General features: G+C 39.4%; 1 protein-coding gene across 1 annotated transcript; it reads right to left on the bottom strand.

Moving 5' to 3' along the window:
- Positions 1–1647: 1647 nt before the first annotated feature.
- On the bottom strand, positions 1648–6997 carry LOC123028410 (vomeronasal type-2 receptor 26-like). The gene is made up of 3 exons (XM_044440177.1): positions 6722–6997; positions 3510–3636; positions 1648–2549 (listed from the first exon to the last, which is right to left on the bottom strand). The coding sequence occupies exons 1-3, from the start codon at positions 6995–6997 to the stop codon at positions 1648–1650; spliced, it is 1305 nt and encodes a 434-aa protein (XP_044296112.1).
- Between the last annotated feature and the right edge of the window lie 12823 nt (positions 6998–19820).

Consider the following 19820-nt stretch of genomic DNA (forward strand, 5'->3'; position numbering starts at 1 on the left):
GGAGGACACTAATAAACAAGAAATGTATTTGATTTTGTATGTAATCTCTGTGGCGAGAATTGCTTTTGCTGAGCACTAGAAAAGTGAAGAACTACTCACCAATGAACAGATTTTAAAAAAGATCCTGGACTGTGCAGAAATGGATAGATTGACTTTATCATTGAAGGAGAAGGAAGATACAGACTTCTATCAAACTTGGGACTCTTTTTATTATTGGCTAGAGAAACGGGACTTCGCATAGATTTAAATATGTTTTAAAAGTTTTCATAAATGGAAAAAGAAGAGTGTGGGGGCTGACCCAGTGGGCTCGATGTTTTTGATGATGGATGTTGTTTGTAGTTTTCTTTTTTCTTTTTTTTAGGATTATAATTTCAAATAAAACTTATTTAAAAAATTTAAACTAAAGTGCACACTTATTCTATCTGTGTTCAAGGTAAGCTGGAGTCCTTTTTCTCTATACACCCTTCACCTGCAGGTCTGGATAATCTGCCACTGCTAATTCCAACATGTTTTGAAGAGGAGAACACTGTGGAAGAAGAATGAATAAAAAAACAGCATCATTACTGAAGATTTAAATGCTTCCAGGCAAAATGTAACTCAATTATTGCATAGCACCCAGTTGGTCCTCTTGCTATGCCAGACCAACTACCACATACAGGAAGTTTCAGAATGGTATCCACTGAAATTAGAGGGATGTCTCCCAATTTCATGGAAACAAATGCTTCTGCTGTCGTGTATTTGTGTGAATGTGCATGCGTGATATTCAAGTTCCAGTCTGAACATTTACTTATCAAACTTAATGTTGGTCTGGCCTTTAACAGAGCTGGGTGGTTTAGATCCATCTAAATTGCCCTTCAGGGACCCCATGTGAACCAGAGCCTTTGCTCATAATGTGATTAAGGAGTCTATCTTCCCTTCCCCTCTCTGTAGCACTAGAATTGGCAGCTGTTCTTCTATTTGAATTGCTAAATTTTCTTTTACGAGGCCAAAGGGGTAGCAGGATGAATGGCTAGAGGGAAGAGGTAGAAGAGGGTTGACTTGTGTTCTCTGGGGAGGAAATCCCAAAGCATTTGAGGAGTGACTAACAGCGTGTTGGACTAGGATGCTGCAAACACTCATCTTGAGCTTGGCATAAATGAAACTTTCAGGAAAGAAAGGTGACAAGAATCCAAAGTCCCTCTTCTGAGCAAAATGACATCTGATTAAGATTCAGACCCCCTCAAACTGCTCACTTTTCACAAGCCTGGTGCAGTAGTCTAACCATCCATAAAAGGGTCTTAGGGGTTTAATATGCTATCATTTTGTGTTGCTTTCTAAAACAAACAGTTTTGCTCCAAGTCCATGTAAGTACGGAAGCAACTGGCCATCCTAAATTGAGTGCCTCCAAGAAATGAAAATGCTATGTAATAATTGATTTGCATGTGAAGAACTATTTTCAGTACACATCCATGACATTCCAAAAGGATCCAGGCCACTTATTTCAGTGAAGTTTTGTCTAAAGGAAGTAATGACTGGAAAATTTTAAGGATCACGAAATGAAATCTTAAAGACAAGGGCACACACCTATCTCTTGGCAAAAAACACCAAGGGAAAGGAAAGGAAAGGCCACACAGATTGATTGCAAACTGCAGCAAACAGGTTCATTTTTCAAGCTGTTCTCCTTATTAGAAGATCCTTTTTGTTCAACTCAGGTCTCAGCAAAATGATGTAACATTTAGGGAAGAAGATGCAAAACAGCAGGCCGGAACTGGAGGCTAAGATGGAAAAGATCTCCACAGTCACCAGGTATTTTCCTTTTGTGCTCAGGTAGGAAGGCACAAAGGATAACCACACACTGCAAAAGACCAACATGCTAAAAGTGATGAACTTGGCCTCATTAAAACTGTCTGGCAGCTTCCTGGCTAGAAAAGCCACAATGAAGCTGACCATTGCCAGGAAGCCCAGATAGCCCAGGACACAGTAAAACATCGCCATGGATCCCTCGTTACATTCCAGAATGATTTCTTCAGCCACTGAATGCATGTCAATATCTGGAAAAGGAGGAGATGTTGCCAACCAGGCAAGGCAGATGGCTGCCTGAATAAGGCAGCAGAAAAGAACGATTGAGTTGGCCAGACTCTTCCCCATCCACTTCCTTATTGTGGATCCTGGTTTGGAGGCTCTGAAAGCCAAAACCACCATGACAGTCTTTGTTAGCACACAAGAAACAGCCACTGAGAAGATGACACCAAAAGCAGTTTGCCGCAGGAGGCATGTCACCTGGTGCCGCTGGCCAATGAAGAGGAGTGTGCAGAGGAAGCAGAGCAGGAGGGAGACGAGGAGAGTGTAGGTGAGGTGCCGGTTATTGGCTTTGATGATTGGTGTCTTGTGATGCTTCTGAAATATTCCCAGCACCAGAGCCGTGATCAGGCAGAAGAAAGTAATAAAACTGGTTAAAAAGACACCCAAAGGTTCCTCATAAGAAAAGAAGTTAACAGACTTGGGAATGCAGAAATTCTGGTGCTTGTTTGGGTACTTTTCATCTTCGCATGAATAACAGTAATGCATATCTGAGAAAAAGTAAATACATTAATATTCTCATGCATCCTAAAGTTCTCACCTCTGTTCATATATACATCTGAGGAAAAATGAATATATACTTTTTCTCATGTATTCTAAAGTGCTCACAACAGGCCACATCAACTGCTCAGAAGGTTTTTTTTTTCTAGTCAAGGTAGAGAATCCATTAATTTCATTGCATCCACATTTGTAAGCTCTCAAGTGCTTTCCACTCTGAATATGATGAAATTGCTCATTTCCTATTACAGACCAGTTCGAACGAAATTCTCACCCAAATGCATGAGCCAGATGTTTCCAGCATGAAGAGGACCATGCTGTGTTGGCCTGCTGTTGAAAATGAAAAACTTTTCATGGGATGTGTTCGGGGGAAGCCCTAATTAAGTGCTAATGTGATCAAATGCACAGTGATTTCAGACCTAGAATTTTATGATCAAAACACTCTGTGCCATCAGCCTAGATGGATCGATACTTTCATCCATTTTAGTTTGCATATGACTATTAAATACCATAAATGAAGAAGCAGCGGTAACATAGAATCAGCTTATTTGGGGAAAACAGTGCTTCACTTTTATTGGCTACAGCTTCCATAGCACAGGCCCAGAATGCAATGGCACAGGAAGGCAGTTGCCTTGACGTTCCACCTCAGAGTGACTTGTGGGGAACCCCACTTTGGGCAGTGGGGACATGGAGAGTGCTGCTCCTGACAAAAATGATCCAGCCCAGTGCTGGAATATTTAGCATCCAATGCACTAGGATCACTTCAAACAGCAAGAGAAAATGATCACACATGTCATCACACACACCAACTTCCTCCACCACTGTTGAACACCTTTCTCCTGGTACCCCCTAAGCCCATTCAATCACACTTCAATCCCTGAAGAAACCTCCTTTACATCCTTGTTCTATATTCATGAAATATATTAAGAATAGATGCACAATGTAATGCCTACCCTTCTTGCTTGAAACCTTCCCTTTGGGACATGGGATGCAGTCATAACAGCAAAATGGCTCCCCTTCCTTCACCTTCTTCCTAGACCCAGGATTGCAGCTCTCACTGCATGCAGATAGAGGCTGTGCCTAAGTCATCAGAGGTGGAAGACAATAAGAATCATAAGAATTGCAGGATGAAATCCTTCCAGTTCTGCAATCTCTTTTTAAAATGCCAAGCTCTCCAGGTGCTCCTTTTCCAAAAATGTGCTCTGTGATTCTTTAGTAAGGTTGAAAGGAGATGACTGTGTCTTGGAGAGAAAGTGCCTGCGTGCTTCCCACCTGCTTGTAAATGGAATAGAGAAATGGTGCAAAACATCAAGTTCCACATCCCATACCAATGGCTTCATCAAGCTAGTTCCTTCTGGGTTGGGAAACTACAACTGTTCAACTTTGCCTAAATTGTCTCCAAATTACATTTCAATGTGCTCCTATTTTTGACATGTATGTCTTCTACTTGGAACAAGTAAGCTTAGCTTGTGTATTGTAACATTTTTTGTAAAAAAAAATGCACATTTTCTTGTAAAAGTATTTTTTTTCAAGTGTACTCATTAATCCAGGAATTTTCTAACATTTCTCAAAGAAAACATATTGTTATTTTAAAAGGGAAATGGTCACATGATTTGTCAGAAGTGGAATTGCTGTGTATCCCTCTGCCATCCATTTCAGACATTCCCATAGGGAAGCCACCCAAAGGTAAATGCCATATGGGCATTCTACATGCATCCCCGTGACTTTGAGAGCACCCCCCATCTTGCCCAATTGCTGCTTTGGCAGCAACGCAGTGGCAGCAAACCACATATGTTTTCCCCATAGGTCAAATACAGCTTGAATATCTTGGCACATCATATATTAAGAGACTTTGCCTGCCAAGATGCTCTGAGAGCTGACACTGGTCCCCAGGGGCCCAAGGTTGCCCACCCACTCCTGCAACACTTCACTACTCTTGGGTTGGATCATGTTGTGCCACACTGACATTGAAAGCAAAGAAAAGCACATTACAGCAGCACGACTTTTTGTCCACAAATGCACTGGTATAGAAATTAGTTATAATCTAAAATTTTGAAAATTATTTTGAGTTTGTTGTAAGAAAAAAGTGGGATAGAAATCTGAAAGGGATGGATGGTTTGATGGAAGGCAGCCAGGCAGATAGATAGATAGATACAGAATATATACATAGATTCAAATCAGTATTACTGTGGGGTGTTTGGAGGTTGTGGTGGTGGAGAAAGAAGGATGCCTTAATTTGTCATTTTCACATTCTCCTGCCTTTGAATATTTAACACATTATTCATTCCATCTCAAATATGAAGAAACATGCAGAATTCAGTATTTTTTTTCTAAAAAAAGATTAGACTGAAATTAAATTGTCACTCATCTGTCCTGGCCAAAAGAGAAAAGAAACACGCAGTCCCACCTTCCTGCTGTGTCGCTATTAAAGATGAGAGGCAAGGAGACAAACTGACTGTTGTTATTTCTTCCACACTCATACTGCTCTAATCTCAACTTCTTTCCATCCCATATATCAAGACACTTCTTAATTTTGGTAAAACATAATACAGAATAAATGAAGTAAAAATTTCACTCATCCCCAGGAGAGGAGAGAAATAATAAAAGAACACAGATTACACAAGAGAAACCTGAACGTGCACTATTTTACTATAGACTGGTTCAAGTATTTGTCATCCTTTGATATCAATGGGACGCTAATCATAACTAAATTGGGTTCTGTCCCTTTCAATGTGCAACCCTAGGTATGACAATGACTGGATCTGAACATACATTTGCAATTGCATAATATCACCTAGTAACTTAATGAAACAGAGTTAAGTTAAAAATAAATGATTTAACATATAATATAAACAATAGAGAGTGAAAACAATATTTTTTTCTTGCAATTATTTCAGCTGCACAGGAACCAGGGCAGGTGTTTATTGGATCTCATTCACTCCATCAAGTATTGTACCATCCAGTTCCACTTAAGTATATTTCTAGGTCTAACAATGTCAAATGAAATAAAGTGCACATGCCTTTATGGAATGTTAACCAAATGTTTAACATTGGTTAACTGAATGTTAAGCAAATGTACAGATTATGCCACTCTGCCAAGAACCAAACCTGATTAAACCAGCTGTTCCACATTATGGCTTCCGGACTGATGGTGAATGCTTTGCCTGGAGCAGCCTGGGCATCCATCCTCCCAACTTTCACTCTTCGAAAAGATTGGTTTGAGGACACAATCCAATTGATCACATCAAATCCAGTTACTAACTCTCCATTCTCATTAAAAGAAACCTTGTCCCCAGCACTGTTGTTAAATGAAATGGCCTTCAGAAAATGATGGAGCTGTAATGAAAAGGAAGCTTAGAAAAAATGTGAAAGGAATCATGCAGAGGGAGAAAAATACTTGAACAGGATGGCTGCCATTATCAAGATTATATTTCAACGATCCCTTTATGCTTTAAATACTGAGTTTCAGTATTCAATGGTTTAAATTGAATTGCTTCCGATGTTTGAGTCAATTTTCCAGGCATTCTAGAAATGTAGTTCATGTGGGGGAACCCATTTTAAATGTTCTTGCAAAGTATTCTCCAGGACCTTGCAGTTTGTGAGTGAATGGGCATGATCGTCTGGTTCAAATACGAACTGAATGAGTAACCCTACTTTATGTTGAAGATTTTTGGTATCTACAAGGTTGTAGTTCTCTCCCACATGAGGTTATTCAGCCCATCACCTGCCACTGTACTTGGCTGTGAAACATCAGTCCACTTCTGGTCACTATTCCTCTGTTGTTTAGACCAGATGAAGATAGGGCATGCAAAGCATGGGCCACCGCGTGGACAGCATTGTAGACATTGTAGCTGTGGCCAGTCAAGCTCATTTCAAAAAAGGTTGCAGGAAGACACTCCAGCTTCTCATCCCCAGTGCAGATATTCCCATCTACATTGCTCAGAAGTGGATCTGGAAACACACAGCCAAAAGCCTGTTGCCAAAATGACCTAATAAAGCCATCTCCTTTTGGACTGGAAGGGTTTTTTGCTTTAAGGAATTGGTGAAATCCTGGAACATGGTTGGACTGAATTGTGAAAGAAAGAGCACCATGGAAAAAGTCAATATTCCAATTCCTTTGATAGACAAATGATGTGAGCTCAACCTGAGCTGTCACAATCATTACTTTACCAATTGGTTTATTTGTCACATGTTCTCTTTCTGAGAGGTATGGTAAGAATCTAAAAAATGCCATGAGATAAGATTCTCCATTGGCTACCAAGACATTGGTTGTGCTGTCCTCAATTTTATCACGTATTTTTGCCCCTTTCTCCAAAATGTTTTTCATATCACTGCCAAGAGCAAATTCAGGGATTTTCTCAATGAAGGCAAAACAGACCCCACTCTCAGAAAACAGTGGGACCACCATCTGGAGGAATTGCTCTCCATTGTCATTATCCATTATGACTGCCCCAATCCATGTCCACCCAAAATGCAGCAGCATAGAGAGAATGCCTGCATACTGAAGGGACTCCCTGGGAGTCATTCTGTAGAAGGAAAGGCGTGGGGTTTTATCATTCATTACTGGTGCAGAGCCATATATCAGCTAAGGAGATACAAGAAGAAGATGAAAAACTCCAAATAATAAAGAAACTATTTTGGCAGCTTTGATGTATTCAAAACGTTTGCCTATATAGCCTTGCCAATCTTCTCAACAATATTACAACACTGGCATCCCCAGTGCATCATGACACATGTAGGCAACTCCAGTGGTGCCTGAAAAGGTTTCTCTGATATGGCACCCAAGCACATTTTACTATTTTTTCTACTATATGTGTGTGTTTGTGCCAATGGACATATATGACATACATTTAACTTCCTTGCTATGATTTGAGACTTCAGCAAATGTGGTTCAAATACCCAAAGAGGTATGCATTTGAAGGCTGTGTTGATATGTCTCCTTATGTTCATATATCAAAAAATTACAAGGTGTTCACCCATTGCCTGATGAATGGGTGCTCCTGTACTCCCTTTCAGTTTTGTAACATCAGTCTTTTAGCAATGAGGAGGTCACAGAGAATCCATTTCATCCATGTGTTAATTTCTATGAAATATTTTATAATTTAATAACAATGCATAATTCAAGGAATAGTGAATATCCAGTGCCAAACCTACATGTGTCATAATCTCCCTGTGTACACAAAAGGAGAAACTACCAGGAGCTGAAGTGGCATTTTGTAGAAGCTTTGCAATTGCAGACTTCTCAAGAATAGAATAATACAGGGGTTCCTAGAGTTTCTTGGCCCATGTGAGCACTTCCAATGGTGCCTGAAAAGGGGTCTTCCAAATGACCCTAGAACATGATATCTCTTTTTCCATTATGTATCTGTGTGGATGTGTCTCCATGGTCTTGTAAGACAAGCACACAACTTGCTAGCAAGAATGCCTATTCATCAACAAGATGGACCAAATATCCAAAGAAGTATGCTTTTGAAAGCTATGTCATTACATGTCCTCCAGTGCATATTTCAAAACATTACATTCTCCTCAGTCATTGCCTTGTAGATGAATGTTACCTTACTCACTCTCAGTTTCTTAGTATCTGTGTTTTAGCAATGAAGAGGGCAGAGAGAATCCATTTCACCCACTTAATTTCCATGAAATAACTGAATTATTTAACAATAGTGTATGACCCAATGACTATTAAAGATTATTCAGTGTGAAATCTGCATGTGTCATAATCTCCCCCTGCACACAAAAAGGCAATTACTATAAATTTCCAAATATGATGTTTCAAAGAAGTACTCCCCAATCTAGGCAATTCCATATTGAGGAGATGATGCAGCATTCAATAGATGCAAAACTATTTTTACTAAACAAGGCTCAGATTAAGATCTGTAGATGAGGCAAGGAGGTATCAAAACATTGATCCACTCATTCAAATTCTTTTTTTTTTTTTTTCAAATACCCAAATTTGTCCAGGGGTCAAAAATGATTGGGCACCACTGCCCAGAAAAAGAAATGCTGATCTCTGTCCTTCCCTGAACCACCTTGAGCCTGCTGGAGGAAAGAGGAAGGAAAATGAAGAGTGTCTGTGGCTTTTCAAATTCAAATGTTTCTGTGATTGTGGCCTGATTCTCTGCCTAGACCCATATTTCCCAGATCCACATAAATTAATGCAGTCCCAGCAGCAATATCCATCATGCTGCATAGTTTGCTTCACCTTTGATGTTCTCAAGGGAAGACAGACAATTATTATTTCCAATGCACAAATCTCAATCTCCAAAGCAGAAGTACACAAAAGGAAGAACAAATTGAATGTGAAGGAAATGTTAGACTCCTGCTCCCCATGTTCATCGAAAGACATGCTCCCAACCTGTGGAATCGTATAGATATCCAAGATACTTGCTACATAGAGGGAGGTTTAGGCATCCACTCCCCCAGTGATGGCTATCAAGAGCTGCTGGATGTCCCATTCATAGTTTGGGACTAATCTCCCAGCTGCGCATTTCAGATTAAGATCTGTAGATGAGACAGCATGGTATCAAAATATTGATCCAGTCATCAGATCCTTTTTTTCCAATTCCCAAGCATGTACAGGTGTCCAAACTGATTGGGCACTACTTCTATGATCTACATAAATGGAAATATCCCCTCTCCCTGCAATATATATTTCCCAAAAACCACTGAAAATACTGAAGCTTCTTTTCTGAGTCAGTGTTATATTCAGAAGCAGACTGACCCTTTCTCGTTGCTGTCTCCCCACATCAATCACCAAAACACTCTGCCTTCTCCTGAAATGGTCAGTAATCCAGGCTGGTGGTGAATGCCAGGCCAGGTGTGCACACAAAAAGAAACACTGTGCTCTGTCCTCCCAGCACTATCTTGAGACTGCAGCAGGAAGGAAGGAAGTAAATGAAATGAAGAGCATCTGTGGCATTTCATGTTTATGTGAATGTGGTCTGATCCGCTGCCTAGACCCTCATGTCTCAGAGCCATATCCACATGAACAAATGGAGTCCCAGCAGAAATTCCCCTCTCCCCAAAGAGTCAGCTTCACCTTTGACATTCTTGCTCATTGAAAGATGACAAAGGTAATTATTTCCAATCTACAAATCTCCATCTCCAAAGCAGAAGTAAACAAAAAAATAAAAAAAGGACAGAGTGACTGTGAAGATGTTAGACTCCCACTGCTCATATTCATCTAAAGACATGCTTCCCACCTGTGGAATCTTATAAATATCCAAGACAGTTGCCATGTATAGGGAGGTTTGGGCATCCAGTCCCCCGGTCACTGCTATCAATTGTTGTTGGATGTCACAGTTGTAGTTTGGGACTAATCTCCCTGCTGTGCATATCAGCAGCAAGGTGGCCTGATAGGTCCACTTGGCCGTGAAATAGCTGTCATAGATGTGGAAGCCCAAGGTGAGGTTGGGTAAGATGTGAGGACTGTCATTGATCTCTTGCACTGCAAACGTCAAGGCCAGGATATGCTGGTAATTCTTTGGCACCACACTAGAAGCAACAAAGTCACCTCCTGTATTAGAACATTCCTCACACACTATTTTGTATAAAGCTGACAGTGCTTTTGGCACCACCATAATCTTCATATCAATTTCATTTCTGTCTTGCAATGACCTACACAGAGCTAACACGGCCTCCCAATATTGATATTCGATTTCCAAATAGACCATTCCCAGGGCTGTCTCATGGAAAAGGAATTGAAAAGTGTGATCCCATGCATGTCAGCTCAGAGAGAAATCATCAGATTGCAGTGAAGCTTCTTTCCCAAGGAAATGTGTTAGTGCATAAGGCCACAAAGCTATCCTCCTTACGGCAGTGGCTCACCAACTTCTCAATGAAGAGGCTTATGCAATAACATGCAAGGCATGAGGTACAGTGATAGAGGGATGCCCTGCATTTTATCTAGATGGACATTTTCAGCCATTGGGATTCAGGGCATTAAACAACACATTTTTCTGTTCAGATTGTAGTCCCAGTTAGGACAAAGAATCATGTAATTCAATTGCTTCCAATTCTAACAGTGAACCTTTGTCCTGCGATGGATCCAGTATCTGCCTTCGCTAAAAACAACTAACTTCCAAAACAGGAAAGGGCTTCACTAATGCTAGAAACACTTCATCTGATTTTGGGATTCCTCTCTGTCGATCCTGCCACAGATCAGCATATTCAAGAAGGACTGCTGTGGAGAGGTGAAATCTACATCCCCAAAGAGTTGATCCAATACCCTGAAAACTGGCCATATGTGGTTTCCATAAAAGATGGCAGAATTAAAAGGAGAGATTGGTGAAGAGAAGAAAGAACAAAAAAGAGGAAGAGAAGTATTCCTGAAGAAACTTAAGACAGAAAATGGTGGAGGAAATACAAGGACAACAGAGAGGATCCAGAATGCATCCTTCTGCCTATGCAGAAAACCTTTCATGATCTGAACTTTCTCTACATCCCGAGTCACTATTCAGAGGTTGCATCAGCTATATAAATTTCAGGGGACAATCAGATGAAGAATGAATGAATGAACGAATGAATGACCTGGGCAGAAAAACAAAATATTAACTCCTTACTAAAATTCATCAAGCAGTGCTAGTGGGGGTTCTCCCATGAAAGTGAATGGATCAGGAACAATGATGGCCATAGAAGCAATGGCACCAATCCTAAGGTCACCTAACTGTGGAAACTCATGAAGTGGAGATTGTGGGTCATGGTTCTTGCATTTTTGAGCATCAGCCTTGCTTCCAATTTGGAGAAGCATGCTCAGCAACACCACTTCAAATCCCCCCATGCTGAGTAGAAGGACAAGACTTTGTTCCTCATGCTCCTCCTTATTCCCACTTAAAGCACTGAGATTACAAATATACACTCCTTCACAGCACTGGCTTCCCTTATTTATCCCTATGATTTAATATCACTGTATACATTGTCACCATCTTTCAAAGTCTAGTATAGTTGTTTTCTTCATTAGAAATCTACAGGGATGTTTGTTAGTGACTGAACTGCCCTTTAGACAATTAAAGGAGAATATAGCAATTTGACATCAGGTTAGTTGCAGTTGAAAACAGTGTGGTTTTTCACACTTGATGGGCAGCACAGGATTTCTATTAGTTGTATGCATTATCTGGGAATGAGTCATCAGAAAGTAATGCAGGCCTATGAGGCTACACACAACATTCATTATGAAACCCACAGGTGCTTTTGTTCTCTCCTTGGACTCCATATATACCACCCCAATGTGGATTGGGACCACAATGTTTGGGCAGGGAAGGTCAGGTCTACCTCTCCATCCATTTACTTTGTAATAGTCTCCTACCCTTTCAAATGAATCTTTCCACTCATAGTAAATTCTTGGAGGAACATTAACATTTGAGTACGGGAGGTGAATTTAGTTCTCTTCTCCGTCTGTGTTGTGGTCCCAGTGTGAAGAACAACACAAATTACAGAAATGATTGCTCATGCTTTTCAGTTGTCCAGAATTCTTCATCAGGCTATGTATGTATTTGTGCATATGTGACTGGGTACTTCCTGTGGATTTTGGATTTCTTTTCATGGGCCTACATAACTAGTCTTCTTTTCATACATCTTTATCTACTTTGCTATCCAAATGCTTCCTTCAGAAATAAGAACCAAAACAATATTTCTTGCACTAATCACCTTCAGATCGTTCTATCACAGTGCTTCCTACATTGCACTCACACTGGAGGCAGTCTGGAAACTTCATGTGGTAGTAATTGCTGCTTGTAATCAAGTCAGCTGAGCTACACAAGAGGGTTTCATAGGTTAATTATATGGGGCTGCCCTTGAAGACAGTCTGGATACTTCAGATGGCTCAAAATAGAGCTGCCAAGATTCTGTCAGGGACTGGGCATTATTCTCATATAACCGCAGTTCTCCATCAGCTCCACTGGCTTCCCATCAAAGTCGGGCTCAATTCAAGCTGCTGGTTATTACCAATAAAGCCCTAAACAGCTTGGGACCAGGATACCTAAAGGAACGCCTTTTTCCCTATTTACCCTCCCCTCCTCCTCTGGGAGCCCTCTATTAGGAGACAGAGTACCTGGGGGAGGGCCTTCTCTGTGGCGGCATCCTGACTATGGAATGTGCTCCCCAGATAGGTCCACCTGGCACCTTCATTATATGTTTTTTGGCGCCAGGTTAAGACCTTTTTATTGAATCAATATTTCAATATGATTTAATATTGAATTTTATAAATATATTTTATTAATTTGCAGCCAGAGTGGGCCATCAATTTATTTATGCTGTTAGCCATCCAGAGACGTTAGTAATTGGATGGCATACAATTTTTATAAATAAATCAATATGTCCAATTCATAACTACCGGCTTTTGTTTTCTCATTCCTCACATCTACTTCTTTTCTTGGATTTGTGAATCTTTGCTGTCTTAGGTGTACCTTACATGAGGGTGAAATATTGAAACAGGGCTTTTGGCCACTGGTTGAAATGGTGGGTACCACAAGAATTCAAGTGGCCTCTTGCTTCAATTCAGACCATTGCACCTGCTTGAATAGAAAGGCAGAGGTGGCCATGCTGTTCCTAATATCTCTGCAGACCCATCATGCTGCTGGAGATATTGTTACTGTACAGACTGCAATGGAGTGGTCATTATGTTTTCTGACTGATTCAATAGTCCAAAGCTTTTTTTCCTAGGAAGAACAGTTGCTGTCAGAAGATCAGCAGTTGTTCTTCTCTTTTTCCCTGCAGCGACAGAGAACTTTATGCATTAGTGAGAGGAATTTCTTCTGTGGGGTCACTTCTGCAGTATCTTCTGCCCAACCTGCTTGTGAAGCCAGTTCTTCCATTTTCAACTCTGCCCCTGCCTGCTGTGCTCCCTCCTGCCTTTCTAAACCTTTCCCTTCTGAGAAGAAACTGAAGGGAGCTTAGGAAGTGTATGAAGTAGCCCCTCTGTGTCCAAATTATGTTCCATGGAGCCGCCCCACTCCCAGGAGTTAAGGAAAGTGAATCAGGCTTCTTTCAGTTTGATGTCTCTCATCCTTTGCTGGTTGCTCCTGCTTGAGGGGTTCCCTCCAATGTACTCATTCTTCCCTCATCAACAGCCCCACTCCTGTGTACATGACTCACAACATATAAAACATTCTGTATATGCTCAGGGAATTTATAGCCAGTTGGCATGCTGACTAGCTGGCAGCACTATTGCTGTTTTGTCTCTGTCAGAGGTTTTCCTGGGTGACCTTGCAATAAATTGCTGGGGCTCAAGTGGAGTATCTTCCTGATAGATCCAAGCATATATTTTTCCATTCTATTCATTTGAGATTCTCTGACAGTTGATACAGGTGTGGCTAGTAAAGAAGGATGACTAGACAGGCCCTGAAGGTTTTCTCTCCTTCCATTGAACTCTGTGATATTTCTTTTTTTTAAATAATTTTAATGTTCTTAACATATACTGTACAAATACATTGAAGAAAATGTAAAATAGAAGAAACTTGTACAGGATGGTTCAGGGAAATGGGAAATTTTCAAGTGGCATTCAATTAATGAATAAATATTACAAAATACATTTTGTGATGAAATGTATTGTACAGGATATGCAATTAATGATGGTTATCAATATTCATTCAATATTCATTTTATGCCTTGAGGATAACATCATGAATGTATCCATTCTCTGTACACATTCTGACAGCCTGTTGTGGAATTCTGTATTGCTCGACCTAGCATGTCAAGAGGAATGCCAGCAATTTCCTCTTCAGTCCTTTTTAGTTCAGTAATGGTTGCAGGACGTGTGCAGTACACTTGGCTTTTAAGAAGTCCCCACTGAAAAAAATCACAAACAGTGAGAGCTGGATCTCAGAGGACATGGAATTCCACTGTTGCACCTTACAAACAAATGTCGAATAGCTGCCATCAATTGCCGGGCAGTATACGAAGTGGCTGCATCCTGTTGAAACTGTTGAAGCTGAAGATTTGAGTTCCTGCACAATCTGCAATGTGTAGGGATGGAACATTGATTTATGCAGTATACTTTGCATGCTTCGTTGCCCCAAATGTAGCAATGATGTGTGTTGTTGAACGGAGCAGCAAGGGCTCCTTACGATGGCAGATGGAACAGCCTCAATATTCTCTGGTGTGTGGGCCTTTCGAACACCACCTGGGGATTTCTTTTTTTTAAGGTTTAATCAATTTCTTCAAAATTATGCACTCATGTTGTAATTGCATGAGCAGATGGGACACGATCATGATATCCTAACTGGTAATGCTGCCAAAATTCCCTTTGCGCAGCACTCACCCTATCACCATTCTTACTAAAGGCTTTTACAGTGAACGCTCATTGCTCACTCCACTGCTCCATTATAACTAATGGGAAGGGGTTCTAAGCGAGGTTGCACTGATTCCAAATAGTTGCCAGTGCCCCAGGATCACCAACTCCTAGTTCCAAAATTTCCCATTTCCCTGTGCCACCCTGAATAAACAGAACAAACTAAAGTGAACAAAATAGACAAAATAAACAAAATTGTCAAGGAAATTTCAAACAAATACAGCTTATGTATTACAATACCCAAAACTGTCTCTCCGCCTATCTTCTCATGATCTATGAGAGTTTACTGAAAATAAAACATTTTCCTATACATCAATAGATTTCCCAGTCAGTCCAAATTCTACTGCTTTCCTGTTTCTTTTCCAAACTCTCCTGAACCTCCATAAGTCATGCCAAGTATAATAAAATTTCTTTTGTCATTAAATCCCTCTAATGATCTTCTATTTACCTGGTTAGTTAGTTTTGCCATCACTGCATATTCTGCTAATCTGTTTTTTCATTATTCAATGTTTGGGAGCTCCTGTGATTTCCATTGAGATGTTTTTGTGATTCTTGCTTCCATAGTCAGATACTTAAATAATTCTGACATGTTTTTCAAAAGGGTCTCTGGGACAATATTCAAAAGCATGTTCTTGGGACTCATAGGAAACTTAATTTTAAAGATTTTCTGCATTTCTTCATGTATCAATTTCCAAAATTTTTGTATTATTTTGCAAGTCCACCACATACGATAGAAAGTCCCATCCAGTCTGTTATATTTTCCAACATTTTCCATTATAATTCTTATCTTTTTTCCTGTTATCATTTGGAGTGTTATACCATTGATAAAAAAAATCTTATACCAGTTTTCTATTAATGCTTGAATAGCATTAATTTAACATCTTTCTTCCAGAGAGCTTCCCATTGACCCAGGGATATTTTTTCATTAAGATTGTTTCCAGATTGTCATATGTTTCTTGTCTTCATAGCTCTCAGTATCATCGTGAGTAACAATTTGTAAAGACTTCCCAACAGACAATCATTCTGCTGTATAATCAACTTTTCAAAATCTGTTTGATCTCTTAAGATGCCTTCTCCTGATTGCATTTCCCCCTTCAGTCTTGAAATCAATTGATGATGAATGAGGCACTGTATATTTTTCTTCATCCTTCAGTTGTTGCCAAGATTTAACTCATCCTGATGTATCGATAAGTTATAAGATTGTTATTCCTCCTTGTGTGTTTTCCATATTCTTCTACTTGAGACATCAGTGGGGAGATTGGAGGACTATTTTTCCCCTCATAGAATACCAAATTTTTATTAACTATCTCTTAGCACATGGTTGTTATTTAAGATCAGAGCCTTCTTAACTGATGTTTTAGCCTCAAAGATTATGCATTCCATCTTCAGGATCAGCCAATTCCAACTTCACTCACCTTTCATTAGCATGTAGGATCCAATCTACAATATAGGCCAGGCCTGCTGCATAACACTATAACTTCAAATGAGCTATGACAAGGCCTTTTCTCTCGCATGAATCCTGAAAGATTTTAAATCTTTGTTTTCTTGCCATTCCAAATAAAATTATTTAATTGTCTCTGCCAATCTTGAAAGACTTTTTCTGGTATTGCAGTTGGTATCATATGGAAAAGAAAGTTCAATTTAGGTAGCACATTCATTTTTATAACTGAGATCCTCCCCAACCAAGATGTTTTAAACTTAGTCCATTTTTGTAAGTCCTTTTGAATCTTCATCCAAGTTGTTATATAATTGTCTTGAAAAAGTGCATCGTTATGTCCTGTAATATTTATCCCTAAGTATTTAACTGGGTTTGAACTGATTTCACATCCTGGGGGAAAAAAGTTTCCTCTTCTTGCTTTGTTACATAGTTTTCTTATTGATCTTATATCCTGAATAAGGTCCAAATTTTTTGACTTGTTCCACTAAGTACTGTGTAGATGATGTAGATCCAAAATAGTCAAGTCTATATCATCTGCATAACATTTTATTTTTTATTTTTCTCCACCTGTTTTAAGGCATTTAAGTTTTGGATCTTGTCATATCTTTTTTGCTAAGACTTCCAATACAAGAATGAATAAAAGAGGCAATAAAGGGCATCCTTGATGTGTTTCCTTCTCCATTTGAAAACTATCAGTTAATGAACCATTGATTAGAATCTTCACATGTTGTCTGGTATAAATTGCCTGCATCCAATTCAAAAAGCTTGTCTAAATGTTGGAGGGTTTTCACTAGAAAAGGCCAAGCCATCTTATCAAAGGCTTTCTCCACATCTAAGAAAATAAATGCTGTTTTTTTCCTTTTCTTCTTGACTCATTCAATCACATCAATCACAAAACATATATTGTCTTTCATATTTATTTTAGGGACAAATCCAGTTTGGTCTGAATGGACCTGTTTTTCTTTACATTTTCTTTATCTTTCTGCCATTCCTGAAGTAAAAAGTTTATCCACCTTTAATAATGAAATAGGTCGATAACAGTGTGGGAACATAAGATCATTGCCTTCTTTATGTATCAATGATATATGAGCTTCTTCCCACGTTGGTGACAGTAATCCTTCTTTGATGTCCTTCATTACTTGTAGTGGCAGAATTAGTTTTTCCTCTAAGCATTTATAGTACGTAGCAGTAAATCCATCAGGACCAGGTGCTTTATCTTTTTTCAGTTTGCTGATAGCTTGGGATAGCTCTTGAATAGTAATAGTAGCATTCAATATTTTCCTCTGCTCCAGAGTAGATTTCTCAAACCTTGTATCTTCAATATACTTGCCCATCCCATCTTCTGGGATTGATTTATTTTTATATAGCTTTGAAAAAAATAGCTTGCTCATGAATTTCCATTTCCACATATGTTATACCTTAGCCTTCACTGCTGTTACAGATCTTCTTCCCACTTCCTTCTTAACACAGTATGCTAAATATATTCCAAGTTTGCATGTTCCAAATGTCTCTGTTTTAAAAATCTCAACTTCTTTTGCATTTCCTCTGTATCTAACATGACTAACTGATTTTTTTTAATTGTCTGAATTCAGTTTCAATTAGTTCCTCCTGGTTTTTTAAATGTTGATCCTCTAGCATTTGAATTCACCCCAGAAGTCTTTTTCTGTGTTCACTTCTCTCTCTTTTCCTTAGACATTGTTTCTAAAACGATATCCCCTCATATAAGCTTTTCTGGCTTCACAAATTGTAGTTATGGAGACATTATTTGTATTATTTAATCTAAAAAATTATTCCAATACTTCTTCTGACTTTGTCATCTTGTAGCAAAAGATTATCATTAAGCCTTCATCTTCTTCCTCCAACTAGTTCTTCCCACCATATTATCTCCAATGGGTTATTTTCAGAAAGTATCTTGGGTAAGATCTTTACTGTCTCTAAATTCATAATTAAATTTTTAGATATCCAGCACATGTCCATTCTTGAATATGTCTGATGTCTGTCAGAAAAAAACCCTCTAACCGCAAGATTTCTAAATCTCCATGCATCTTCCAACTGCAGCATTTCCATGTAGTTAAAAAAATTAGGTAATTTGCCAACTCCTGCTTTTTTGACTTATCCAATTTTAAATCTATAACTCCATTCATATCACCAATAATCATAACTTCTTGAAAATCCAATATCAGTTGAAAGACTTTTCCATGATTTTTTTGCACCATTTGGTGCATAATTCACTGCCAATGTATTAATTTTCCCTCTGGGGCTTTAAATTCTTCAACCACATTTAGTCCTTGATTACTAATATAGACAGTGACTCTTCCTTTTAGAATCTGCTAAGGTTGTGAAAAACTTACCCAGATTTTTGCAGTTCAGAATGTGAACATTTTTTTCTTTATATTCTTTATATTTCTTTTTTCTTGACTACACAGTATATCTGCCCTCTGTTTTCTTAAAAAGTTGAACACTTTAGTTCATTTAGAGGAGGAGTTCATCCCATTGACATTAATACATAAGATCTTCATTTTGCCTCTAAAACAACTCAAAGAAAATATTCCAATAAATCTGTGAATCAACATTGCTCCCGCAAAGATCGAAGGTCTGTTGGACTTGGGATGGTGCAGTTAATCATTCTGAGTTTGATAAAAATAAAACATTTGCAAGGAAAAGCCACAAGATTACAATGTACTTCAGAGCAAAATGACATCCAATTTAGTCTCACAACCCTCAACTTTCTCACCTATTAGCCTGGTGCAGGAGTCTAACCATTCATAGGAGATACTTAGGGGTTTATGATGCCCAATTTCATTCTGCTTTCTGAAGCAAACAGCTTTGCACAAAGTCCATGTAAGTTCAGGAGCAACTGGCCTTCCTCAAGGCATGCCTCTGGGAAATTAGTGATTTGCATTTGAAGATCTCCTTCCAGTTCATCTGCATAACATTCCAAAAAGAGCCAGGCTTTGTCCAAACTAAGAAGAAATGGGAAAACTGTGGAGATCACGAGATGAAATCAGAAAAGCAAATTGTGTGCGCAAATTTATCTTTGACACATATCACAGAACAGAACAGAAGTAAGGCCACACAGATGGATTGCAAACTGCAGCAAAATGTGCAGATGGGTAAATTTGTCAAGCTATTGACAATCCTCCCTTTTGAGTGCTATCCTCCCCTCCTCAACTTGCTTTCCTTATAGTAACCTATCCCAGGAGACTTTCCCCAGTCTGGCCTTCAGTTGGCCAAAGTTGGCCCTCTTGAAATCCCAGCTTCTAGTGCTCGACCTGCTGCACATCCCCAGGCCCCTGATCTCAAAACAAAGGATGGAGTGATCACTCGCATCCAGAGCTCCCCTAATCTGTACTTCATCTATCAGCTCCTCCCTATTGGTCAAGACCAAGTCAAGGATGTTTCCCCCCTCGTCGCCTCTCGGACCCTCTGTGTGAAAAACCCTCCCTCTATAGCTTCTAGGAAGCGATGTGACCTGGCTGTCACAGCCGAGTGAGTCTCCCAAGTAATATCTGGGAGATTGAAATCTCCCATAATTACTGT

This window comes from Varanus komodoensis, unplaced genomic scaffold (genome assembly GCF_004798865.1).
Source record: "Varanus komodoensis strain SLA01 unplaced genomic scaffold, ASM479886v1 scaffold362, whole genome shotgun sequence".
NCBI classification, from domain to species: domain Eukaryota; kingdom Metazoa; phylum Chordata; class Lepidosauria; order Squamata; family Varanidae; genus Varanus; species Varanus komodoensis.